The sequence below is a fragment of the Quercus robur genome, chromosome 8, assembly GCF_932294415.1.
Source record: "Quercus robur chromosome 8, dhQueRobu3.1, whole genome shotgun sequence".
NCBI classification, from domain to species: domain Eukaryota; kingdom Viridiplantae; phylum Streptophyta; class Magnoliopsida; order Fagales; family Fagaceae; genus Quercus; species Quercus robur.
The window spans coordinates 45,931,015-45,958,710 of record NC_065541.1 but is presented as its reverse complement, the minus strand read 5'-3'; the positions used below and the strand labels follow the sequence as shown (position 1 = coordinate 45,958,710).

The window sequence follows — 27,696 nt, the reverse complement described above, 5'->3', positions numbered from 1 at the left end:
TGTTTCACTGGCTCCAATGGATTGTGCATTCTTATTGTGATCAAGCTGCTGAATATCCTTATAGATTTCTTTTGTGTGTGTGTTTGTGTCAAGTATTTATTAGGCTACTTCGTTATGCTTCTTAATCTAAACCTTAACTTCTCCTGCTTAGGATTTAGTTCTTTGAAGTTAAATCTTTTTGTGTGCCAATTTTTTTGATGTTCTACATCTAAATATTTTTTAAGCCATTTAATGTCACCATACAAATATGGTTTTAACTTAATATGCTACTTTATCTGAAAATTGTAGTTATATGAACACTCGTGTTACACATGTTTTCAGGTTATTATTCCCTAGTAGTCCCCAAAGAAGAGGTTTAACACATTTGACCAAGCCGATATCTGCTTCTAGTGTAGGTAAAGTAACTTTAAAGACACTTATAAATTCATGCAATTTTTTTCTTCTTTCCCTCTTCATTTTGTCTTTCTTCCTCCTCATTGGTAGTAATGCAGTTTGATCTCTTACCCCTACATTTGCTTTTCAAAAGTAATTAATTATTATGTTGTTTTGGCAATGTAGGTCTTGAGGCATCTATTACAAATCAAAAGGGAAAAATAATAAAGTTGAAGAGTGCTAAGATAGTTATTGAGTCTCAAGATGAAAATAAGATGCAAGTGAGCTTGCAAGATTAAATTTGTATTACTCATTTGTTTTGATGATAGATAATTTCATATAATAGATTTTTTGGCTTTTGTACAAGGTGATATGATGTTTCTATGAATTAAAAATATACATAATTCATCTTTGGAGGATGCGTCTGAATTCCAATATAACAGAACTAGTTTTGTCTACGCTTTAGAAATTGCAATACTGTTTTTATCAAGTTGGCCATATAATTCATCTTTGGAGGATGTGTCTAAATGGATCTTTATTAAAAACAATTGTCTTGTGGACAACATATGGTTTCTTAAACCTTTTGTGAAATAGATGGCCAGATTTGGTTGTGTTTCTTGGATTGCCTCTACTTAGGTGTCTTGGAAATTTATATTGCAATACTCTCATGACATTCAATTGGTAGATACAAGTGGACCTGATTGGGGATGAGACGAAAAAAGTATTTGATCAGGTTTTAACAAATTTGGCTCACATAGCACCACCTGTTCTAGGATTTCGCAGGCAAGGTAAAATTTTGATATCCCTTGCCAAGTTGTTCAAGTTATAACCATGCTTTGTGTTTGTTCTCTTTAGAAATAATTAGATATGGTCATGGCAAGAAGTTTCTCAAGATAGGGGCTTATTTTATCTGATGGGCATAGGTGGATACAAAACAGATTATGGTTATTTTATTGATGACCTCTAAAATTCTCAGATGCTTTGTAATTTCGTGAAAAAAATAATATACATAATTGTGTATGTAAATATGTGACAAAAATTATAATGCTTATTATTCTTCTGTTCCTTCGAGAATATATTTACTCCGTTGTAATAAATTTTTCCTAACCTTGCAAAGCCTGGCTTTACTTCAATTATTGAGGTTTAAATTGTTTCTATCAGCTTCAAATGTCAGGTTTATGTTTGAATTGTTGGTATGTGAGTTATAATTATCTGATAAATATCTGAGGTAAATTAAGTATGCAGTACCTTTGCACTTGTCTCCTTTTACCAAACCTATGTCACTCGTATGGAAGAAATTGCGAATTGATAAAATAGCTGATGCTCTTGTCCTGTAGTTTTTCTTGTGAAGGATTTATGCATTTTTAGAAATATTTTCTTTGGTTACATGCAACATAGTAGTTTAACAAATGGCAAACTTATAATTCCTAGGGGTGTCAATGCTAAAGCTTCAATCATAGTAGGCCATGGAATTAATTCCCATATAAGCTTAAAGTCTTTATCCTTCATAACTTCCCAATTTCTTAAAATATGATCGGTTTTTCTTATTTGGTTGCCACTCTAGTTTTGTTCCTTTAGGGCTATGAAAAAGGTGCCAAATTCCCATGCAGGGAATTTAATTTCTAGTGGAAAAAGCTAAATTGATCTAAGGTGATTGAGCCAACTTTAAATTGTGCTCAACACGACTTGTTTACTATCTCCTTTTTCTTTTCTTTTTTCACTTGTAATTATAGTGCTTGTTACAATATGCATTGTCTGTCATAATTTGATATTTATTTGAACAATGAATTAAAAGTCATTAGTCAATGTCGTACATTTAAAAAAAAAAAAAAAGAGATGTTCAGAGTTGTTTTCCTGTAGCCACTAAGCCTAAAATTTTAGGTATTTTGTTGAACCAGTTGGTCAAGCCAATTATAAGATACAGGAAATTTGGAATTACTGCAATCACATCTTAAATGATTTTTATGTTTATGCAGGTTCAACATTGTTGGTCAAGTATTACTAAGCATCATCTATCCTGGTGTTTCAAGTTCTTCAAAAGCCACAAGGAGGTCAAGCTTGTCTTGGATGTGATATAATCTAACGGTATGCACATCTCCACAAAGAGATGTAGTGTTCTTTGTTGCTTATAGTTATGCACTGGAGTTGCCACTACAGTGTAGGGAAATTTGTGTCCCTTTTAGTGGATAACAATGAGATTTGTTCCTCTTTTAGGGGATAACAATAGATGTTGATAGTTTTTTCAATTGGAATTTTTAATGACTTGTACAAGTTGATAGATGTTAAGATCGATTTCTTTCAATAATTAATTTGTTGGTTGGCATACACTTGTCCAAAGTTGGTGAGAGATAATATTCTTTACTAATGATAATAATAATATGTGTACTTTTGTTGCATTTCTTTTAGTAAATTTACGAATCTTATAGTATACCTCATTCATTCATTTGGTTTAGATAATATGACACCAAAGGGTTATTGTAACGCCCCAAAATTCTAGGCAATAAAAGTCTATTTAATCTGAATAATCCATAAAAAATATTAAATAAAAGGAACTAGCAACCTTGAATCTGATTACAAAAGTCAGAGCTCTAATTCACCAAATACAAAACATCCACAAAATAATTCTCCAATACAAAGTTTAATGCCATAAAATAATAATAAAATCCTTAGTTCCACAAAAATAGTTTGTAACTTCTGTCTCCCAAGAATCTCTACTCCAGTAATCCACCTAATGTATCTGTAATGGGAAATAAAGGGGGGTGAGATAACTCAATAAGTAGAATTCACTAGCATTGGGGTGTGGGAACAAACCTTTCAAATAAATAATTCTTTCAACAGATTCACAACTTATAACTCATCAATGTTTTGGCATCAACTATTTCATGTAAAGGAAAATAATATCTTTATATTGTGAGCCATCATAATATATATATTGATACCATCATATAAACAATTTCCTAGGCTTTTCTCGTGGTCAACGTTTACGCCCCGTTGACAGGATTGTGTTGTCCCCTTTTTGGGACTGGAACCTCCTTTCATCCCATTTCTTAAGGATGGCTCCTTTGGAACCTAAAGGTACACTCCCTTGCTAAGGAGCTTCCTTTTGGATCCTCAATAGTATGCTCCCTTGCTAAGGAGCTATCAAATGTGCACTGTCCACTTTTGGGACCGTCCCTTGCTAAGGACTAGCTGAAGCATGATTGTCCCTTGCTAAGGACTAAATACCATACTGAGCTTCTAATCACGACTTGCCATAGGTTTTCAAAACATATTCAATATGCTCACAAAATAATTCATTCATACTTCTCAAAATATAAAGACATATTCACACATACAAGTTTAAATAAAATTAGGTTGTCCCACAAGTTTTTCATAAAACGAATAGCCAATGTGCACATCAAACATTTGTAAAATATTCATTTATATATAGAATATCAACATATTCTTTCATATAAAATAGTTTAATAATTAACACTATTTTGGAAAAACCCCCAAAAATTAGTAAACACCACTTACCTCTTAGCTGCAAAAATAAAGGAAATCAACCTCCCTTGAATCACAAAAATTCAATAGAATTAGAACCTAGCAATACCAAAAATAGGTTCATCAATACGCAATTTCCCACTTCAAAATTTATTTTCACACTTAAACGGTTTTATCCTAAACAATATTAATATATCCAAAATCCTCCATTTATTCACTTAACTATCAAATTTACTATTGGAAGCCACGTATTGCCTTAATTCGTTGCTTAGCATTCCCTCTTGATGCCACTATATGTCCATTGAATCTAACCATTATATATATATATATATATATATATTCAATCTAACATGGGTAGCCATGAGATAGTATTCTTAATTTTTCAATCCGAATGCTTACATTTTTTTCCCCTTGAAGCCACGGAATATATATATATATATATATATAAACCTATCTGATCAACCTAGTATATAAAGCTATAAATCAAAGGTAGAAGCCATATATTAAAGTTATGTCAAATCCATTTCAAAGCCTATGGAGGACCATACGGCTATATAAATAAAAAGTTCCTATTTTAATATTGTATTCATCACTCCAAAGACCCAAAATCTATTACACGGTTGAACTAGTGTGAAAGCAAAATAACCAGTCAACAATTGTGGCTTAGTGTGAATGCATAATAACCGGTCAATGGCTTAGTGTGAATGCAATAACAACCTGAAAGTTCAAATAAGTGTGTAAACACCCTTGAACGTTTAGACCCCCAAATTACAACTTAACCAATTCAAGCATTATGTCAAACAACAAGTGTGCGGAAACTTAACATAAGCTATAATATGGAGTTGGTAAAACTATCTAAGCCAAATTAAAATCACAACCACAGCAGATAATAAAAAGACAAACATAGAGAGGAAGGATATTGCAAACACAAAGACAACACGCGATGTGTTATCGAAGAGGAAACCGAAGCCCTCAGCGTAAAACCTCTCCGCCGCCCTCCAAGCGATAAACAATCCACTAGAAAATATAGTTGGGATACATAGACAGCAATAGACCCTCCAAGCCTAATCTGCCCAGTGCACCTAAGCCCTCCAAGCTTTTTGCTCCAACGAGGTTGCGCCGAACCTTTTTCTTTTCTAACTTCTCGGATTCCGCTACTAGACCGTAGCATTAACCAATGAAGATTGGTTCCTTCCTAACTGCTTCCCAGAAATCCAAACAGCTTTCTCACGGTAATGAAAATGGTGAGAACCAGGTTTGGTAAGATGCCTCTCAAGGATTTGACAATGGAGAGGAAGAGAGTTGAGGAATTTGAAGAGACTCTAATGTATAGATTGTGGGTGAATCAATCTTGTTTTTCTTTAGGGTTTCTCTCTCAAAATTCTCTCTGGAAGCTCTCTTACAATCGTGGGTAAAAGGGGTATTTATACTGGAGTGGGAGAGGAATGTGAAACGTCAGGTTTTACAAAATAAGGGTGGCTCGCGGCTTGACCTCGTGGCTTGACTAAGTCGCGAGATCCAGTCGCGAGATAACTGTATGGCCAGTTGTCCTGTTTTGTCCTGTAGTACTCCAGCTAGCATGACTGTTCACCTTCCGGCATGCTTGGCACGTGTGCTGCGTTTGGCGACTTGCAGCCGCGAGTCACCCGCGAGGCCAAGCCGCGAGTCTCTGTTTTCTTGCACACTCTTGAGCAAACTTCACTCTATCTCACTCACTACCCTTATATCAAACCCACCTAAATACATGGTTACTAGATGCTGAATTACAAGAAAATTTGGCACGGAATAAAGCCAATTAGATGGTTGAATAAATTCAACCTTACACAACCGGTCAACAATGGTGGCTTAGTGTGAATGCAATAACATAAGCATTCTTTTCACTTTAACATGGTGACCAAGTCCAAACATATTACTCTATTTGGCTCAATCTCACATCTGTGTTCCTTCCTGACATATTGACCAAATCTTTATCTAATATAATACAATTATAGGAACTCTTTTTCTATTAGAATAATGATAGTCTAGGTTCATATCAATTGCAAGCTATTTGACTAATCAAACTTCCTAAATCTTGAGCATGAGAAACATCATACCTGAAGACTCCAACTCAACGCCACAGTGAAGAAAGGCAGAATTCAATAGTCGGCTGAAGCAAAAAGAAATCCATCAGCAAAACACGTGTGACCTAAGAGGAAAGGTTAGGGTTTTCAAGGCCCATATATGTATTATGTTACCTCACTTGGGCTTCATATTCCATAGTATTTATCTTCTTTTTAATACCTTAGGCCCAAATTAATTTAATCCATTTTAATTATAAGCCTCCATTAAAAATTTACGTATAATAATTTAATTGGTATCAAAATTATGGGGTGTTACAGTTATAGCCGTGTTTTTAAAACGCGGCTATAGCCAAATTCAAAAAAAAAAACTATAGCTGCGTTTAAAAACTCGGCTATAGCTGTCTCCTATAGCCGCTTTTTATAAACGCGGCTAGAGTATGTCCTATAGTCACGTTTCTAAAAACGAAGCCATTAGTCTTAGCCTATAGTTACGGGTTTTAGGCCACGGCTGAAAATGTGGCTATAGGTCGAATTGTCTTATGGCCACGTTTTTAGAAGCTATAGCCATGTTTTAAAAACGCAACTATAGGACTTTTTTTTTTTTTTTTTAGTAGTAGTAGTAGTTCATAAAATTCAATATTTTTTGAGCAAATATACTTAATTATAATTGGAATTGCTTTTGGATAATCGATTTTGCCCTTAGCCCCTTGTTTTCTTAGAACCAATATTGAGGTCCATAGTCACCTTTTGCGGCAATAGTATCATGTGAATTCTAGTACAGGTCCAACACAATTCTCTCGTATATAGGCACCATTTAAACTTTTATTGATTCCTTTTCGGTTTGAATTGAATTCATTTATCTAAAGGACGCTTATGATCTATGGAGGAAAATAATATGCCATTCAGATTCTAGTTCTGAATGAGAGCTGCATACAAGAGTTCATTCCAAGTATCAGGTACACCAGCTAGGCACCAATGGCTGCAATCCATGAACCTGTGTCCAAAAATTCCATAAAATGATGGATGCCCATCTTTTCTAAGTTGCGATAGGGTTGTAACATTGAGCAAGTAGACCGGCTTTGAAATGGTGCCGAGCACTTTCTCTACCACCAGCTCTGCTGGTTCTGGACCTCCTGGATAATTTTGGCCAAGCACTGGTTGTGCTTGCCCCACGCATTGATTTGCACTTGGTTCCCCCCAGAAACTTCCACTGATTCAATAAAACATACATATAATTATAAGAAATGAGGCACTTTTTTTTTTCTATGTTATGCGGATGTACAATAACTAAAAATACTAACTAATTGTATAAATAATGAGTGATTTTTTTTTAATTAAGAACGAATTTCTCCATCTTGGATGGTTACAATGTCTTTTCCCTTTACTCCAATCATTGAACTTTCAGCACAATGTAGTGTAGAAATTTAGCAGTTGCCGAAACTGTTAATGTTATAGTCAAGTAAATTAATTCACCATTTTCTAAAAATTTAAAATTTTGGGGAATCAATAATTTATCATGATTTGATCATTGTCTTCACTCTACCTCTCATTTAAAATGTTAAAAAACATCTTACATGTTGGACCTATTTATTAAGGGGAAAGTTAGAATTATGATTAAGTAATTAAAATTATAATTTCTAAATAACTTAAACTTTTAGGAGAATCAGTAATTTATCATAAATCAAAGTTAGAAGTAATTTTGTCCATTTTTTAAAATTTCTAGGGAAAAAACTAAAAATGCTAGAATTGCAACAAAGCAACAATAACAAAAACAGAAACAAAATGCAAGGTACTTACTTTGAATGATCTGGAGAAACACCTTGGAAGAAGACCTTAGTTTTTGTGGGGTCGACATTGTAGTCTATCGATTTAGCCCATGTTTTCAAGGCTATCTCGAATGCAATCAAGCGATTCATATCCTTGTAAATCTTTCCCCCCGTTTGAATAAAATCCCATCTGCATTATATTCCAAAAATAATTATTCAAGAATACGATAGAAAAGCCATTAACTTCAACATAGAGTTCAAGCACAAAAATTAAAAACCAAATTAAAGTAACAATAATATATAAGGGTTCTACATACGGTTGTTCACTTCCCGTGTGAGTCCACCAATGCCATGTATTGAAAATTGTTACGTCGATTCCATTCCATACTTGTGCGCCTGCAATCGTGTCTAGGTTAAGAACACGCCCCTCACTTGTGTTTGTAATGTCAACAAGGAATGCATTGCGGTAGAACAACACTTTAACATCGTACTCCTGTGGATTATGGAATATGCATGAGTACATAGATGGTGAAATTATGGAGGAAGTGTAGCGTCTATCTTCTAAAATATTCGAAGTCATACAAAATTTTTTAGAAGTTTTCATACGGAACTATGATAATAATTTCTTGAAGATCGAGGTGAGATTAAGTTCTAAGCAACTTATTTATAAAATATAAAAGTTCTAAATTAATTTGTGAATGAAATAATAAATTGAAATCAGCCTTTTATTATTATTATTATTTTTTTTTTTTTTTGAGAATGTGAAATCGGCCTTTTGAATCTCTTCTGACATAAATAATAACATTTACTTTCGTATAAAAGATTCTTAGAAAATTGAAGGCAATAACTTGAGTAGTATATTCTATCCAGGTATATATTAAATATTGTTATGTATAAACTATGTCGATTGTTTCTTATTCTCAAACGTAGAGCTTCTACCACTGAAGTTGTATAATTTAAGTGGTGCGTATTAGTTAATTCAGATACATCTAATTGTTTCTCAAAAAAAAGATACATCTAATTATTATTCCCAAATTTTTATATTAATTATTAGTCACACCTAAGTTATTATTATAACATTGTTATTCTTATATAAAGGGAAATAATACTTTATTAAAACAGTAATTTATTCATATATAGAGACAAACATCAAAAAGAGAAAATCTATTCAATTTCAACTACAAAGAGTGTCAGGATTATATTTAATAGTAGATAGATTAATTTGTCGGCGGAGATACATGTTTAAAATTACGATTCTCCCTAACATTTCAAAGTCCAATCATCATATTTGCCCATTGCCACGAGTTGTAATCATTGTAAGATATGGTCTATAGTGAAGCAACATACATGTTTGGAATATGATCCCAAGATTTAACCTCGGTTTCAAAAAAAAAAAAAAAAAAAAAAAAAAAAAAAAAAAAAAAAAAAAAAAAAAAACCTCGAGATGCAATTATATTCTTAAAACTTACCCAGTTTACTTGCCATTCAAAAGCAACTTCCCATAAAAATTAAAAATAAATAAAAAAGCAAATAACTTGGACATATGCTTCTGAAAAACTCCAAGAGCAACCTAAACAGCATATTCTCCAAATAATTATTATTTAAAAAAAGAAACTCATTTATTCCTTCTTCATGATAATTTTTTATTTTTAGTTGTTTATTAGTCCCTTAGATTCTAGGCCCATTTTGAGTTTCTTGTATAGCATGCTACTTGTATTGCACAGTCTGCACTCATATTCAAGGGTGGAACCATGTCTAAAATATATAGGGGAGCGATGCTCCCTCGCAAAATTTTTTAAAATTAAAATGATAGTAGGTAAATATAAGACTCAGTAATAGTTTTTATATATAGACTTGGCCCCCCAAGAAAACAATTGGGCTCCCAACTATGACATTTCTGTGTAGCAAATTAGAAAAATTTTGTATACTTAACAGAGTTTGGAAAGATGTAAAACTTTCATATAAGATAATTTAGTAGAAATATTACTTTTGTATGCAATATATATGAGTTATGACTCACTTTGGAATTAAAAATCCAAGGCATGTTTGTGTGGTACTTTTGAGTTTTTCTTGAATTGTGAATCAATGTGATGGTTTAGTCTCAGCCCTCACAAAGTAAAATCCCGGTTCTACTCGGCTCATAATCATATACTTTCTATATAAAAACACCTCTTGTACACAGTGATGGCTTAAGGACTTTTTTTTTTTTTAAGAGGTCAGCATTGGCGGAGCTAAGAATTTGTTGGGGTTGGGGACAGAAAAAAAACTATTAAATTAATTGCTTCAAATACAAAAGAATTATTCCATAACTCTAATTAACTAGTCATGAAATATGCCTTAATAAAGAACATAGTCAGACAAAGAATTCAAGGAACTCATAATCTCACCGTGAACGTGAATGTCGAGACGGCCCCAGTCCTGGCTAAGGTGTAGTTAGCCGTCGGTACAGCTGTATGAAGCATGCAAGTGAGCGATTGCCATTGGTTCAAACTCAACGAGTCACCCACAAACATTAGGCTTTTCCCTCTAAGTCTTGACAACAAATCTCCACCATTGAATCTACATTGAACAAATTAAGCAGAGTCCGATTAAGATATTCATGATTAGCACACACGCAAACATACATATATTTGTGTGTTGAGAGATGTGAAAAATAGAGAAACAAATACTCAAAAGAAACAACAATCACATGGCACAAAGAATTACTAGTATTGGCAATTTTCCCATGTACGTCCATGGAGTTGTTGCGTTTTTTGTATGTCAAGGAGAAAAATATAACAGCCACCGTATATTACGGCTCTGCAATGCAATAGGTATACCCAAATCTGAAGCGACAAATAAATATCCAAAAATAACTGGACTAAAATGTGCCAAAACATGGGCAGACCGGTCCATGGATAAAGCATAAAAAATTCTCCCATTCAAAACCTAAAGCCTTTAAGTCGAGTCAGGTCACAAACTAGATTGAACACAAATTAAGCTCCACATAACCCAATAATTTTATTCTCCACTTATACTATCATCCACACCCATCTTATAGGAAATTTGGAATGTTTTAAAGTATTTTTTTGGGCCTTTTTAGTGCCTCTTTCTATCCTCCACCAAATAGATAAATGTAAATAATTTGCATATTAAGCGTGTATTTGGCTCTAAATTAAAAAGCCAGCATATTTTACTATTCTGTTTATTTTTGCTACTATTCATGGATCCTGCTGTAACTTTTATCTTTATTTATAGTATTTTTAGCAAATAATTTTCAGTTTCAGCAAAATAAGCGGATCTCAAACAGATCCTAAAAGAGTTTAGGTGATCGATCCAGGGATTTGCAATTTGCTTATAAGCTTCCATAAGATGTCATTGTCCCATATAGCAATCAATATAGAGGCAAAAGCCATAAGATGTCAAGAAATTAAAAGTGGCGCCAAATTTACCATAGCAACAAAATATTTGAACCAATAAAAAAGTTGGAAAATTTTCTAACAGTAATCTAAATCCATTCATCCGATAATATTGCAAAACAGATTGTTATCCAAAAAGAACAAAGTAAACCAAACCAATTTTTATGAACAAATAATCATCCATATATGGACATCTCTTGTGAAATTAAATTGGATTGGATATAAACTATAAAGCACGCAAACCTTTAAAATAAGTGAAAAGAAAAAGATATATAGAAAAGGGTATGCACCTTGGTAAGTTGCAGCCAGTGGGTTGCCATCTATATTTGAGATAATCTGTGTCTGGACGACCATTCTTTTGGCAATCGAATTGCTTCTCAATGAATGTGCAGCTTGATGCATTGTAAAGAGGGTATGATGTATCGAAAACCCAATTCCCTTGGTAAAGGTCACAGCCACTCTCTACAGCTTGTCCCACCTTGTAAGAATGCTCACTGTGTACATGGTGCAAAAGAGAAAGTAGTAGTAATGCAACAGATATAGAAAAAGCTCCCATGACCATGAGGGACAATTTGTTGTTCAGGGTTAGTCGGTGAAACTCGCAATGTATGTGATTTTGAATAGAAGCAATGTGTATGGATTATAAAATATTAATTATATAATATTTAGAAGATTATAAATGTTAAAAAAAAAAAAAGGTAATAATTTCAAAAAAGAAAGGTTATCCCAAATTACCAATCAATAATTTTGTTTCAAGTTTTAACCCAAATTGCAATTAGATACTAAAAATAAATAATGATTTTGTGCACCATAAATGACTAATTACCATATATGAATCTTCAAAGGACATTCCAAATTTTCATAATAATTTAGTTGCGCACATTTTATCACTAGTTGTAAAAAAGGTTTTTTTGCTATATATGTGACTCATTTTTTGGAAACGAAATATAATATTCCTCACTTTCTATATATAATATAATAAAAAATACTATTCATTACCTTCCATCTTATAACAAATTAGAATGAAGATCAGGGAGATCCAAGATGAGCTTTTTAAGGTAGATGCATCAAAGGTGCGATTCTCTAAACCCTAATTTGAAAATTCAAAAATGCATGTATTCTAGGAGCAAAGACGGAGCCATGTACTGGCCTTGGAGGCTATGGCGCGCCGCCACCCCCCCCCCCCCCCCCCCCGCCCCCCAATTTTTAAAAATTTGACTATTATATATATATATATATATATATGCACAAGAGTTCGTTTTACAATTTTACCCCCAAAATTTATACACTTGCCCCCCTCCCCAAGAAAATTACAAACTAACCCATGGAACCAAAAAAGAAAACATTTAGAATTGCTCAATTTCCCAGAGAAACCTTAAAAAATAAAAAATAAAATAATAAAATAAAAACAAATCACAAATCCAGATAACACAAGTTTCTAAAAAAAAAAATCCAGATTTAAAAAATTAATTTTTTTGTTTCCTCATTTCTTCAGTTCTTCTCTTTGAATCTCTTGCAATCTCGTATCTAATTGTTAGCAGCAAATATTCAAACTCATAAATGAAATCTGGACTTTAAAGAGAGTTTAAATTTGAGTTTGAGAGAGAGATAGAACTAAGTTTGGTTGAGAAAAACAGAAAAAGAGAGAGGGCAGAGAAAGAGAGAGAATTAGTTATGGTTGAGAATAAAGGAGAGGGAAGATAGTGTCAAATGAAAGTCACTATAAAGAGATGGTTTGATTAGAGACCGTTGGATTCATACACAATGAGCCATTGGATTATAATCATTATTACAGTTAATGTCAGATAATATTATTTCACATCATTTCTCTTCAATTTACAAGGACAATAGATAGTAAGAGTTTTTGTCATGTTACAGGTAAAAGTTGCTAAAGAAATTTGGCTTTGGGTTTTGACATATATTATTAAAAAAATATATATTACTACAAGTTGGTGTATATTTATGGAAAAATAAACACTTGTAAGACATTTACGTGGTAATATTATTTCATTTGTTTGTATAACTATTTTGAAATTCTAATTATATATATATATATATGGTACGTAATTTGAAATTGTATCTACAAATATGAGATATTGATGTTAATGAATGTGAGTTTATATTAAGCTTGCCCCCCTTTGATTCAAATCTTGACTCTGTCCCTGTCTATGAATATAGAAGTAGATTTTGGTTTTGTTTTCTATTGTACATAATTTGTATAAGATGAAAATGTTTTTCCAATTATATATATATATATAGAGAGAGAGAGAGAGTAGAAGTTTTAAGAGACTAGTAGCCAACGATAATTTTCGAAGAATTCTTATATTTAGAACTATTACATGACTTGAATAACTTTTAAGTTTTTTTTTTTTTTTAATGAATAATTATTTCTTATTTTAAAGAATGATTTTTGTTTTTAAAGAAAAGTCATTCCTCATAATGATAATATAACTAAACATAAGAAATGGATTTGGCCCTTAGCCCCCTTGTTTTCTCAGCACCCAAATAAATTCCATAGAGACCCTCATGATAGTTACTTTTTTCGTAAATAGTTTCACGTGAATTGTGAAATTTTATGTAGGCCCGGCAACAATTCTTACATAGGCTTCATGTCGACAATTATTGATTTCTTCGCAGTGTGAATTGTACAATTTATTCCTTGTGGGGAAAATAATAGACTATTCTTTTTTCTTTTTCTTTTTTGAGAAATAAAATAATAGACTATTCTAGTTCTTAGCAATGAGAGCTGCGTATAAAAGTTCATTCCAAGTATCAGGTACTCCGGCTAGGCACCAATGGCTGCAATCCATGTCCCTGTGTCCACCATGTCCATAAACTGATGGATGCCCATCTTTTCTTAGTTGCGATAGGGTTGTAACATTGAGCACGTAGACCGGCTTCAACATGGTGGTTAGCACTTTCTCTAGCAGCAGCTCTGCTGGATGTGGACCTCCTGGATAATTATTGCCAAGCAATGGTTTTGTCTGCCCTTCGCATTGATTTGCATTTGGTTCCCCCCAGAAACTTGCACTGATTCAATAAAACATATACATACAAATATAAGAAAAGAGGAAAAAAAAAAAAAAAAAAAACTCTGTTTTGAGGATATACAATAACTAAAATTACTAACTAATTGCATGTATAAATAACGAGTGATTTTTTTTTTTAGGAATCTATTTTATAATCTTCCATACTAATTGATTAAGAGTGAGTCTATAGAGGATGGTTATAATGTCTTTTCTCTTTACTCCAAAACATTGAGCTTTCACCATTAAAAAAAAGACTAAAAGCTAGAATAGCAACACGCGCCCGCGCCCAAAAAAAAAAAGAAAAAAAAGAGCGAGGGTACTTACTTTGAATGATCTGGAGAAACACCTTGGAAGAAGACCTTGGTTATTGTGGGGTCAACATTGGAGTCTATCCATTTAGCCCATGTATTCAACGCTAGTTTGAATGCAACCAAGCGATTCAGGTCTTTGTATGTCTTACCCCCAACTTGAATAAAATCCCATCTGTATCATATTCCAAAAATAATTTATTTAATTAGGAATAGAATGGAAAAGCCATCAACTTCAACATAGGGTTCAAGCACAACAATTATAAACCAAATTAACAATAGGGGGGGTTCTACATACGGTTGTTTTCTTCCTGTGTGTGTCCACCAATGCCATGTATTGAAGATCACTACGTCCATTCTTTTCCATACTTTTGCGCCTTCAATTGAATCTAGGTTCAGAACAGCCCCCTCACTTGTGCTTATAACATCAACAAGGAATGCATTGCGGTAGAAGAACAATTTAACATTGTACGCCTGTGAATTGTGGAATATGCATGAGTACATAGATGATGAAGTTATGAAGCAAGTGTAGCATATCTTTATCTCTTCTAAAAAATTAGGAGTCATTCAGAATTTAAAAGTTTTCGTATGTATGTCACTTTAAGATGATGTTTGATATATTTAGTATTTACCAGAGTCATAGCTTGAGACTACAGAGTAGTGGCTAAATTACTATAATCCTGATCTTGACATCTTAGTGAACCTGGTACGGTAGTTCTGCAGAAGAAATACCTTTTAGAGAGAAAGAGAGAGAGCCCTAAATTGTTTTCAATTCATATTGACTTATGTCTATAATTTGTATGATGCCAATTAGTTTATTTGGATACATCTTATTATTATTCCACAAGTTTTTATTAAGTATTTGTCGTTGGTAAGTAGTTATTTTTAGATAGGTTGTGCTTGTTATATAGAGTGTATTTTATAACTGAAAACGTGACATGTGAGGGTGTGAAAACACACGGTGTATAATAGGATTTATCCTTCTTATATAAAGAGAAATAACTTTATTAAAACAGTAGTTTGCTCATGTAAAGAGACAAACATAAAAAAGAGAAAAGACTTAGAAGTTCGAAATCAAAAGCCAAATAATAGGGAATTCTCCCAATGCTATTTCAACTTCAAAGTGGTCTCATGATTTTTTAAGAAGGATTTAGATACGGTGTTGTACTACAATTCTACTATTTAGTGAGATATAAAAGTTAATAAAAAGGTAATAAAAAGTTAACAGAAAAAATAATAAAATTATTATGTTAACTTTTTCTATCACATTAAATAGTAATTGCATGATGCAATAGCTAATCCAAATCCATCCATTTTTTAATGGTAGATAGAAGTGTCGGCTTAGATACATGTTTCAAATTCGGATTCTGCCTAATATGACAAAGCCCAACATCATATTTGCCCAGTCACATGAGCTGTAAACAATGTAAGATGTGGTCCTAGTGAAGCAACATATTTGTTTGGAATTTGATCAAATGGTGGAAAACTTGTCTTTCAGGAAGAAGATCCAAATGGGCGGTTGAAAATGATTTTGTAAATTATATTTTTCCCTTTTATGTCAGAGTGAAAACGAGGGCTTACAGCATCCACCCATTGAAACCTCCAAGTTAGCCATATACACATAGATAGAGAGTAGTGAATATCTGCCATTTTTGGCTATGAGAAGCGGATATGTGATTACTGTATGTTAACTTAAGAATTTTCACTTTTTCTATTTCTTTTTTTGTTTTTATCCTTTGTTAAATGCTAATTACTTTTGTTTCTATACTAATGCTGTATATGATTCTTACATATTATGGTCAATGAGAAGCAATTATATTCTTAAACCTATCCAGTTTGCGGGCCATTCAAAAGCAACTAATTACTTGGACGTATACTTCTGTAAGATTCCAAAAGCAACTAACTTAATTAAATACTTCTGCAAGATTCCGAAAACAACCGAAACAGCATATTCTTCAAATAATTATTATTAAAAAATAAAATAAAATAAAATAAAATAAAAACTCATTTATCCCATCATCACAATAACTTTTTTAAGAAAAATGTTTAGTGCAAATTCTTTAATATACACGTAGTATACATGCTCTACAAATATAAGGGAAACTGTGATTTCAAGTTATAGAATAGAACTTCAAAACTATGACTTGAAGTCACAGTTTATCTTATTTTTGGAAATTATATATACTATATGTACAAGTATGTGTAATAACAAGGCATAGTTTATCTTATTTTTGGAAATTATATATACCATATGTACAAGTATGTGTAATAGACCCTCCTTTTTTTTCTTTTCTTTTTTATTGTTAATGTATATTATTCTATTAGACTCTAGGCCCATTTTAGGATTTTCATCCAGCACATATACATGTAAAGCATACTACTTATACTGCACTTATATACCTTTTATATAAAGGCACCTCCTACACCGTTTATTGCATAAAATACAATAGAATATTCCATAATTATAAATAAATGGTGCCAGCCCTAGTTAACTAGTCATGACATCTGCATTAATAAATGAACGTACGTAGTGAAACTAAGAATTGAAGGAACTCATATTAATCTTACCGGGAATGTGAATGTGGAGATGTCCCCAGTCCTGGTCAAGCTGTATTTAGCCGCTGGTACAGCTTTATGAAGCATGCAAGTCAGTGATTGCCATTGGTTCAAACTCAGCGAGTCCCCCACAAACATTAGTCTTTTCCCTCTAAGTCTTGACAACAAATCTCCACCATTGAATCTACATGAACAAATTAAGCGTGGTCCAATTAAGATAGATGTCCATGATTAATATATATATATATATATATATAGTCTCTTTTGGCTTTGAAATTAGATGTATCTCTATCTATTTGTGGACAAAAAGGTCGATAGCAACTTGACAGCCATGGATTGTTTCATTATTCCAAGAAGTTAAGAATTGGGTCATTGTTGCCTGTGAGAATCCAACTGTATTGGACCCCATAGAAGAAATTATGATTCCTTTTAGTTTTAGGTATAAGATTCTCACACCCTATACGCAAACCAATTTTCTGTTAATTAATATATATTCATCATCCTAGCATTATTGGCAAATTAGTCTATGCTACCTACATTCTTGCATAGTGGATGGAAATGATCATGACAGCCACATCAATATTCTACAATTTTTCTTTTTCTTTTTTTCCTCTTGAAAATAATTTCGCTATAAAAAAAAAAAAAAAAAAAAAATTAAGAAACCAACACAAAATGGCTCCAGGAGACTTCTAAGTTCTAATAGACCATATGTTATGTATGAATCCTAATAAATGTCCATTTTTCTATGATTGTTTACCAAATTTGTATTAATCAAGTTTTGTCTAAAATGGTGTTTTGAGTGTGTTAGGAATGTGTGCTTTATTACTACTTTTTCTAAATAAATAACATATGACATCACACCCTACCAATTCTCACAACAACTTGAGATTTGGGTAAAATATGAATGCTACTTGAAAATTGGATGAAAAGGCGCCAAATAGATAACAGAATCACAATCATTGTTAATTACTTGTAGTGGGTGATGAATTGATAATGAAAAAGACCATGGAAAAGCCACATAAAGGTTGAGTAAAGTGAATGGAAAGCCTAAAAAGTCAATACTCAAAGTTTTAAAGTTTTTTCTAAGGGGGTAAATGTAAATAATGTGCATTCTAAAATATGTGAAGGTCTTTATTCCAAACTAGAGGCAAGTGAATGTAATAATAGCAAACCTTAATAAGGTTATTGCAATTTTTCTACTAAATAAAGCCTACGTAAGAAAATATATTAATTAAAGTTATTCTTGCAATATATAAGAAAATAAATTAGAAGAAAAACGCCAACTTAAGTTACCCCTTACCCATTTTCTTTTCATAAAAAAAAAAATGATAAAAAAAAAAAGCACATCACATAAAGGCTTAGACAAAAACATTTTGGCCTCTCTCTCTCTCTCTCTCTCTCTCTCTCTCTCTCTCTCTGTGTAGGTTTGTTACATTGAATATTAGCCAAAGCCTTTCCCATCAGAAAAAGGTGAGGAGGGGGTGGGAGTGCGGGGGTGGGTAATTCCTTGGTTGGACTTTGTTTTCTTCATGAAACAGTCAACAAACCTTAAAGTCTACGTCAAGACAACCAATGGACACTTCATCGCTAGAGCCTCCCATACACTTAAATGGGTACACTTCACGAACTTTATAGTATTAAATCTTTAAGGTTGAAGCCAATAAGTTAGAACTCAAATCACATTGTTTTCCTAATAAGAGGAAAGTGCAAATTAAGTAAGATTATGATTTCCAATCTGTTGTATATATATTTAGGTCCATGATAAATATTTCTATGGGCTGTACAGTCAATGATTAAGACAAATCAAGATAAGCGAGGATACTAGCCCCAACTTAATTAATTACAACATCCACCTTATAAATGCATGAAAAGCAGGTTCAATCATAAGGGAATCAAATAAAAGTCCTAGTTTTTTTTTTTTTTTTTTAAATTAAATATTTCAGAGGTGTAATCCTAGAGATGCGGTTCATGAAAGTAGTCCTACTATTTTGTGTATAAGTAAATTAATCTGTAGAAAAAGTATCAATGTTCTGTTATCTCTTGAGTAGTGAATGCAAAAATATTCACTCTGTAACTTTTCCCACGATTTGCTTCTATATATGCCCCCATTTCTACTTTGTCGTATTCTTTGTTCTCATTCGTCTAGCATTGTCTCTACTCATTTTTTTTTTTTTTAATTCTTAGTCCCATAGAGCAATCATATAGAGGCAAAAAGTCATAAAGATGTCAACATCTGAATTAAAAATGGCGCCAAATTTACCATAGCAACAAAATATTTGAACCCAAAAAAAAAAAGTAAAAAAATTTCAAACAAAAATCTTATGTTTTGAGGAAGTCACTATATACCCAGCCGGCCAAAATTCATTCAACCGACAATATTGTAAAACAGATAGTTATCCAAAAAGAACAAAGTAAGCCAAACCAAAATGTTATGAACAAATGATCATCCATTGCCATCTCTTGTAAAAGTAAATTGGATCTGATTGGGTATAAAGCATGCCAACTTTAAAATAAGTGAAAAGAAAAAAAGATATCTAGAACAGGGTATGTACCTTGGCAAGTTGCAGCCAGTGGGTTGCCATCTATATCTGAGATAGTCTTTGTCTGGGCGGCCATTCTTTTGGCAATCGAATTCCTTCTCAATGAATGGGCAGCTTGATACATCGTAAAGAGGGTATGATGTATCGAAAATCCAACTCCCTTGGTAAAGGTCGCAGCCTGAGCCAGTACTCTCTGCAACTCGTCCCACCTTGTATGAATGCTCACAATGTACTTGGTGAAAAAGAGAAAGTAATAGCAATGCAACCGATATAGAAAAAGCTCCCATGACCATGAGCGAGAGAAAACTTTATTTTTGTCGTTGAGGGGTAGTCGGTGAAACTCACAATGTATGTTATTTTCAATGGAAGCAATGTGTGTGGATTACAGAATATATAAGGTGCTTGCGTGGTTGTAATAATTATTCAGAAGATAATAAATTAAAAAAGGTAATAATTTACAAAAATAAAAAAGTTATCCCAAATTTCAAATCAATAATTTTGTGTCACAAATTTTATCCCAAGTTGTGATAGAATACTATTAGATTATAAGGATTTAGGATCCAAATATATTAGAACTTCAATGTGTAATGTTGGTAAACCATAATCAAAACTTAGAGTCTAGAATTAGGCTGCTCAAAGTATATTTATTGTAAAGTTGGAATCGAGTAATTGCAAAAAATTACTATTCACTTTCTGCAAGGCTCAATCGATCGAAAATTAGACTTGATCGATCGAAACTCGTGTAGATTGTTTTTTTGCAGAATTTTCCAACTCAGCCCAAGCTCATATGACGTGTAGGGCTTTATGTTTTGCTTTAAGTATAAAAGGAAAAACTCTAGCCACATTTTATTGTTGTTATTTATGCTGTGTGTATGAATCTCTTGTGAGATCTAGAGGTGTTTGCCTTCATACATACTTAGAGTTATCAAGATCAAGATTGATGTCGAGAGCTTGGTGATCATTTCAGTTGTTGCATAAAGAGTTTAAAGAAAAACACAAGTGAGAATACTTGTGGTTGTTGTGAATCCAAGAAAGAAGTAGTTCATGGACTCGAAACTGTCATGTGGTCGTGGTAATAAGTTTTCTACTCGAGGTAGTAATAAGATGTTAGTAGTCTAAGTCGCTATTGTAAAACTTCAATTCTTTCATAGTGGATCTGTTTTACCTTGAGGATAGCTAGGTTAAATCCTCCCCAAATTTTTTACCGATTTGGTTTTCCTGGATTATCATATCATTGTGTTCTTTATTTTCCGCACTATTTCAATGATATGATTTTCTTGTGTTAACCTAAATCTGAATAATTTACCTAAGTTAATCACTTGGCTAAATAACTAGGTTAATCTGTTTGTATTTAAGGAGTCTAAAATCATACAAGTGGTATTAGAGAAGGTTAGCTCTAGCATTTAGATCTTTTGATCTAAGAGTTGACCCTTGACCCCTGTTGTCATGGAATAAGGTCACTCTCTTATGATCCTACCTCACTTTGACGGGAACAACTATGCCTACTGGAAAGTAAGGATAAAAACATTCTTAAAATCTATTAATGAGAGAGTTTGGAATTCCGTTGAATACGGATGGGAGAAGCCAACTACTCCTGTAAGCAAGTGGCAAACTTCTCAGAAAAAAGCAGCCGCTTTTAATAGCAAAGCCATGAATGCTATTTTTAATTGTTTCTATGGAGGAATTCAAGAGAATCTCAAATGTTGAGGTTGCTCATTTCGCTTGGAATATTCTCCAAACTGTGCATGAAGGCACAAAGACAGTTAAGATCAACAAACTACAACAATTAACAACTAGATTTAAAAGTATTAGAATGTCTGATGATGAAAGTTTTGATGAATTCTATGCTAAACTTAATGATATTGTTAATTCTGTTTATAATTTGGGTGAAATCTATGATCAACCTAAGATTGTTAGGAAGATACTTAAATCTTTTATTGAGGACTTTAGACCCAAAGTGACTAGCATTACTGAAAGCAAGGATTTGGACTCCATCCTTGTTGATGAACTTGTAGGATCTCTTCAGTCCTATGAGTTAGATCTACTCAAGACAAATAAATCCAAATCAATGGCTCTAAAGTCAATTGATGATGTTGAAAGGAATGGATTTGATGATGAATTCTTTGCTACAAAGATTGCTTATCTTGCCAAGAACTTTAGAAATTTTTTTAGGAACAATAATAAAAGGGCAAAAGATAAAAACAATGTTGAACCTAGAAATTTTAGGAGAAATGGTCCCACTGAAGTGAACAATATTGAAAAACCTAAAGAGAAGGTAGGTTAAACCTCTAATAATTCTATGGGTCAACAATATTTTGGATGTCAAGGTTATGGTCATGTAAAATCAGAATGTCCTATATTCTTGAGATCAAAGGGTAAAGCTATGGCTGTTACCCTTAGTGATGATGGAGTTTCTTATCATGAGTCTAGTAGTGATGAGGATGGAAACTTCATTACTTTCATAGCTACTGCTGTAGTTGATGAGAGTGTTATGGTTGATGAGAACCCTTCTGATAGGGAACTCTCTGAGAATGCTGATTTGAAAGAAGCCTATAATAAGCTTTGCAAGGTTGCTGCAAAGGATGCTATGAATGTTGATTTAGATTGACAGAAAATTGCTACTGTTAAACTTGATAAGAAGAATTTGCTCATTAAATTGTTTGATGCTAATGAATTGCTTGATAAGGTGAAGACTAAGAACATGTTGTTGCTTGATAAAGTTAAGAATTTAGAACTTGAATTATCTGTTGCTAGAGAACAAACAAATAGGTCTGCTAGTTCTAAACTTGAACACATGTTGAGTATTCAGAAGTCTCCCTTAGACAAAACTGGTTTAGGTTTTGAAAATAGCATCTCTATACCTAAGAATCATTCCACAAACTTTGTTTTTTCTTCTGAGCCTCTCGTGAGTGAGATTGTCAAACCTGCAGAAGTTACACCTCAGGAAGATTAGGGTTGATCTCAAAGAGTCTAAACCTAAAACTCCTAACCCTCCTAAGGACAAGTTGCATGATAGACCTGCATGGATCTGTCATTTTTGTGGAAAGTCTGGGCGTATTCGTCCAAACTGTTTCAAGTTGCAAGCTGCTAAGCAAGTAAATAAGCCAAAAGTACATGTGCCTCAAGCACAAGATCCCATGGTACTTATTAGTGAATTAGTAAAGGCTTTGAACCTTTATTCCGATCCTGGAGTTGCTCAGCATTCTAATATAAATAATAACTCCAATACAAAAGTTGCATCTAAAAAGTTTTGGATGCAAAACGCTCAATTTAATTGAGTCTTTCAGACATGGTCCTTGTACTTCATCTCTCTATTCTTTGTGACCATTTTTTTTTTTTTGTTGCTTTTGTTTTCTTTGTTTCTAGGATTTGCATTGCATAACATTCATGCATTTCATGCTAGGTTGTTTTTGATATTTTTTTTAAATAGCAAAATAAATAAATAAAGTAAAGGAAAGACAAATGTGTTTTGCATTATTTTTCTTGGATTTGAAATCAAGGTTGGCCATATTATCTTTACATAACATGTTTATATATCTTGTTTAGCTTGGATGAGCTTATTTTATTGCACTTTACTAGTTTGAGCTTTGTAGTGCATGTTGTGTGGGAGTTGTTTATAGTTTTTGATCACAAGATCTTGATCTTGAAGTCACATGCTTTTGATTGTAAGGACTAAAAAATCCTAAGAGAAAGGCATAAATAATTATATCACCACTGTTTACTAGCCAATCATGAACACCTTATTGCATATCATAAGATTTTGTGTTCAAGAAAGTGTAGCACATGCACAAAAAGAACATAAGGTGTAGCCTTGGCTTATAATAAAATTCAAATTCAAATAAAATTGGTGTGTACATTATCTTGGCTATTTTAATTAGTTTCAAATCAAATAAAATTAGTGTGTACATTATGAGGCAAATCAAGAAACTTACATGATTGCAAGCTTGTTTTCTAGGAGATGTGGGAGTTATATGATGTAACTCTTTAGGTGATAGTCACTTTCAAACTTATGTGATGAATTTTGTGGAAATTGTGATTGAACACTATTTGCTTATCACCTCACATGTATCTCAAGCTCTTATTAGTTGCACACACTACACAAGTTACTCTTTGCTAAGCTTGGTACATTATATTGTGTGTGATCTTGTTGTGGCCATCCAAGATTAAAAGTTCCTTGATTTTAATGCAAAATGTGTTTAAAGTTTGAGAATTGGGGACAAATTGATTGAAAATCTTGTTTTTAAGAGATCTGGGTTAAATTCAAGGGTTTTTGAAAAACTTTTCATCTCATACTCATGCATTTTATTCATAAAATATTGTGCTTTGAGGAGTTTCTACATTAAAATGGTCTGTTTTTCAAAAATTTGATTTTTCCAGACTTTCGATCGATCGAATCTGTTGCTCGACCAATCGAAATTGCAACTAAAAATTTGGTTTGAATCTGTCTGGCTCGATCGCTGCTCGATTGATGCTGGATCAATCAAATATGTTTTTCAATAGATTGGACCTATTTTTCAACCGATCGAAAATCAGTTAAAGAGTTTTTTAAAACATGAGCTTTTCATGTGTTCTTCACTATTTCAAAAGTTTTCAAAAAGCTACTCTCTCTCTCTCTCTCTCTCTCTCTCTCTCTCTCTCTCTCTCTCTCTCCAACCAATTCAGATTCACTATCAATTTTTTGTCATTTTCCCTCCAATTTTTCTCAAGGTTTTTGTCATTTTTTCTCAAGGTTTTTGTCATCTAGCACAAGTAAGACCATTCTACCCTTTCTTTTTCAGTTTAATCTCATTTTTCATGCATTTTAGGGACATTTTTTGGCCTAATAATTTTTGGGGTTTTTTATGTTTGAGATAATTTCTTTCAAAATTGATCAATAGGTTTTTGTTATTGGATGATGTAATCATGCTTCTCATGGTTTATTTTGATCAATTTGGTGCATTGGGAAGAATTGAAAATTCTAGGGCTTGAAACTCTCGGATTTGGGGATTTTGTTCAATTGAGATTAATTTGCTAAAATTGGCCTGTGTAATTGATTAATTATGTCATTATATACTGTTATCTACCTTGTGTAATGATAAATTGATCAATTTGTTGGGTTTTTTGAAATTGGGTTTTTCAAAGTTTTGGTTTTTGTTCTAAAACTTTAAGTTCAAGCCAATTCTGTGTTTTTAAAGTATAATTGAAATATTCTCTATGCATTAGAGCATGCATCATTTAGATTGTTCTTTTCTATATTTTTTGCTCTAATCTTGTCTAATGCAGTCTGCCTTCGGGTTTTCTTTGTTTTTCTTTCTTTGATTTCTTTTCTGTCTATCCTTACCAACCCATAGCATCATGGTTAGGAAGACTAGAGCCCATAGGACATCCACCTCCGCCTCTACTCCAGCTTTTGATAATGAGAAGTTTCTTAGTGAGAAAAACTAAGAGACCTATGAGAGGCTGAACATCCTTAAGTCTGTGTGGGTTGAGAGAAAAGTTGTTTTTGATGAGCTTGATCTAGAAATTAGGAGGAATTTTGAATGTAGGGGCTGGAAACCTTTGATGGATATAGATCATCCTCCTTCGGCTACCTTGATTAGAAAGTTCTACTCGAACCTCTCTATCCACTCCAATGATTCCAACACTCAGTTTGTGAAGAGTTGGATACCGGTGAAGAGTATGTCATTACTCTTTCAGTAGTGGCCTCTGCTCTTGGAGTGCCTAAGGTACAGCATCCTATGTACCCTTATGATGAGAGCCCTCCACTTGATGACATTATGTCATATCTCACTAATACTTCCATTCAGTGGGGTTCTAATCCTCGGATTACCACTCATGAGTTGACCGAGATTCATTATCTGTTTTTCCGGATTTCTTGTCATTCCATCTAGCCCATCTCTCACTTGTACACCATTCCTATCGAGAGATTTGTGTTTTTGTATGCCCTTGTGATAGATGCACCTATAAGTTTTCCTCATCTTTTTATTCGATCCTTGGTTGATGTTCATAGGAGTAGTTCCTCTACACATGCTCTTTTCTTTCCAATTTTTATTTATCGAATTTTATTACATTTAGGTTTAGATGAGTTTCTTGCTTCTGAGCCCGTACACATTATAGCTCCCATAAGTGCCACCTTCCTTAGGCAGAGAGCTGCTCAGATGAGAGCTAGCTCTAAACGCCCTAGAGTTGAGTCTTCTTCGGGTGTTGCACCTCCTCCTCCTCCTTCTTTAGGTTATCCCACTGCTGAGGAGTTTGTTGATCTAACTACTGCTACTGCTCCTCCACTTTCTACTTCAGATGATTCTAGCATTCATCGTATGTTGGACACTATCATAACCGTTCAGGTGGCTCATGGTCAGCTTTTGGTGGACGTGCTCACAGAGCTTCAGGCTTTGCGTGCATATTTGGTGAGCTTTAGACAATCACCTCTACCACCTCCTTTTGATGATGAGTCTTGATCACCCTTTGGCAATTCGTCACAAAAAGGGGGAGTACATATGGATGGAGATATAGGGATAGAGGGAGATTTTTTTTGTTTTAGAGCTTTGGAGCTTTAGATTGTATCTAGGTGCTTCATCTTGTACTTATTTTTTTTGGCTCATGATGTATTTATCCTTGTGTATTTATTTTCTTATGAGTTGTATATGTTAGGGGAAGACATTATGTTTTTATTTATGTTTCTTGTTTCACATTGTGCTACATTGGCTATTGATTTATATTTATGAGGTTATTCATGATATATATATATTTTATTTTTATGTTATGTGAAATCAAGAATTTTTTTTTTTTTTACTAGTATTTTCCACACATGCGTTTATGCTTTTGTTGAGTGTTTTAGGAATATACAGGTTGATTCAGTCGTGCTGCTGTCTACACTTGCAATTGATAGATAGTAGTTAGGTTGAATTGTTTTTTGTTGGGCAATTATATTGTAATGGGCTGTTTTTATAACTTTGAGCATTTTGTTTTATTATGTGTTTTGTCATGGATTGCCAAAGGGGGAGTTTGTTAGGTTCTAAGGATTTAGGATCCAAATGTATTGGAACTTCAATGTGTAATGTTGGCAAACTATGATCAAAATTTAGAGTCTAGAATTAGGCTACTCAAAGTATGCTTATTGTAAAGTTGGAATCGAGTAATTGCAAAAAATTACTGTTCACTTTTTACAAGGCTCGATCGATCGAAATTAGACTCGATCGATCAAAACTCATGTAGATTGTTTTTTTGCAGAATTTTCCAACTCAACCCAAGCCTATATGACGTGTAGGGTTTTATATTTTGCCTTAAGTATAAAAGGAAAAACCCTAGACATGTTTTATTGTTGTTGTTTATGCTGTGTGTATGAATCTCTTGTGAGATCTGGAGGTGTTTGCCTTTATACATACTTAGGGTTATCAAGATCAAGATTGATGTCGAGGGCTTGGTGATCATTTCAGTTGCTGCATAAAGAGCTTAAAGAAAAACACAAGTGGAAGTACTTGTGGTTGCTGTAAATCCAAGAAAGAAGTAGTTCATGGACTCGGAGCTGTCATGTGGTCATGGTAGTAAATTTTCTACTCGAGGTAGCAATAGGATGTTAGTGGTCTAAGTCGCTATTGTAAAATTTCAATTCTTTCATAGTGGATCTATTTTACCTTAAGGATAGCTAGGTTAAATCCTCTCCAGGTTTTTTATCGGTTTGGTTTTCCTGGGTTATCATATCATTGTGTTCTTTATTTTCCGCATTGTTTCAATGATATGATTTACTTGTGTTAACCTAGATCTAAATAATTTACCTAAGTTAATCACTTTGCTAAATAACTAGGTTAATCTGTTTGTATTTAAGGGGTCTAAAATCGTACAAATACTAAAAATAAATAATGACAAACTTTTAAAGACTTATAATTTTATACGTTATTTCGATTCATAAACTTATCTTTTATATCTAAAAATCTTGACAATTGATCACTTTGAAATTTTGTAAGTGTAGAATATATGAAGATAATGTAATATAATGGTGGATTTGTCAAAATTCACATCCAATTAAAAAATATTGAGTGATATAACATTGTTTAAACTTATATAAAGTATGTTTTAAAAAAAATGTTACAAAGTGTAAAGTGTGTATGTGTGTATATATATATAGAGAGAGAGAGAGAGAGAAGTGTATATATATATATATATATATATAGAGAGAGAGAGAGAGAGAGAGAGAGAGAACATGAA

The 27,696-nt window shown here is 33.0% G+C and overlaps 1 protein-coding gene across 6 annotated transcripts in view; it reads right to left on the bottom strand.

Moving 5' to 3' along the window:
- The window catches only part of LOC126696108 (protein trichome birefringence-like 43), an 85,420-nt gene that overhangs the window by 35,309 nt on the left and 22,415 nt on the right, over positions 1-27,696 (bottom strand). Inside the window, exons 1-5 of one of the 6 annotated variants that reach the window (XM_050392889.1) lie at positions 19,525-19,886; positions 10,069-10,240; positions 7,999-8,174; positions 7,713-7,871; positions 6,716-7,125 (exon numbers count right to left, since the gene is read on the bottom strand). The exons of 1 other annotated variant lie outside the window; for it this stretch is intronic. In XM_050392889.1, the coding sequence (XP_050248846.1) occupies positions 6,825-7,125; positions 7,713-7,871; positions 7,999-8,174; positions 10,069-10,240; positions 19,525-19,805 (1,089 nt within the window). In that variant the 5' untranslated portion in view covers positions 19,806-19,886 and the 3' untranslated portion in view covers positions 6,716-6,824. Of the gene's footprint in view, positions 1-6,715; positions 7,126-7,712; positions 7,872-7,998; positions 8,175-10,068; positions 10,241-11,369; positions 12,250-13,680; positions 14,110-14,432; positions 14,592-14,714; positions 14,891-16,984; positions 17,157-19,524; positions 19,887-27,696 lie in introns of those variants that run through there. 4 more of the 6 variants (XM_050392893.1, XM_050392888.1, XM_050392895.1 and 1 more) reach the window with 4 other exon arrangements.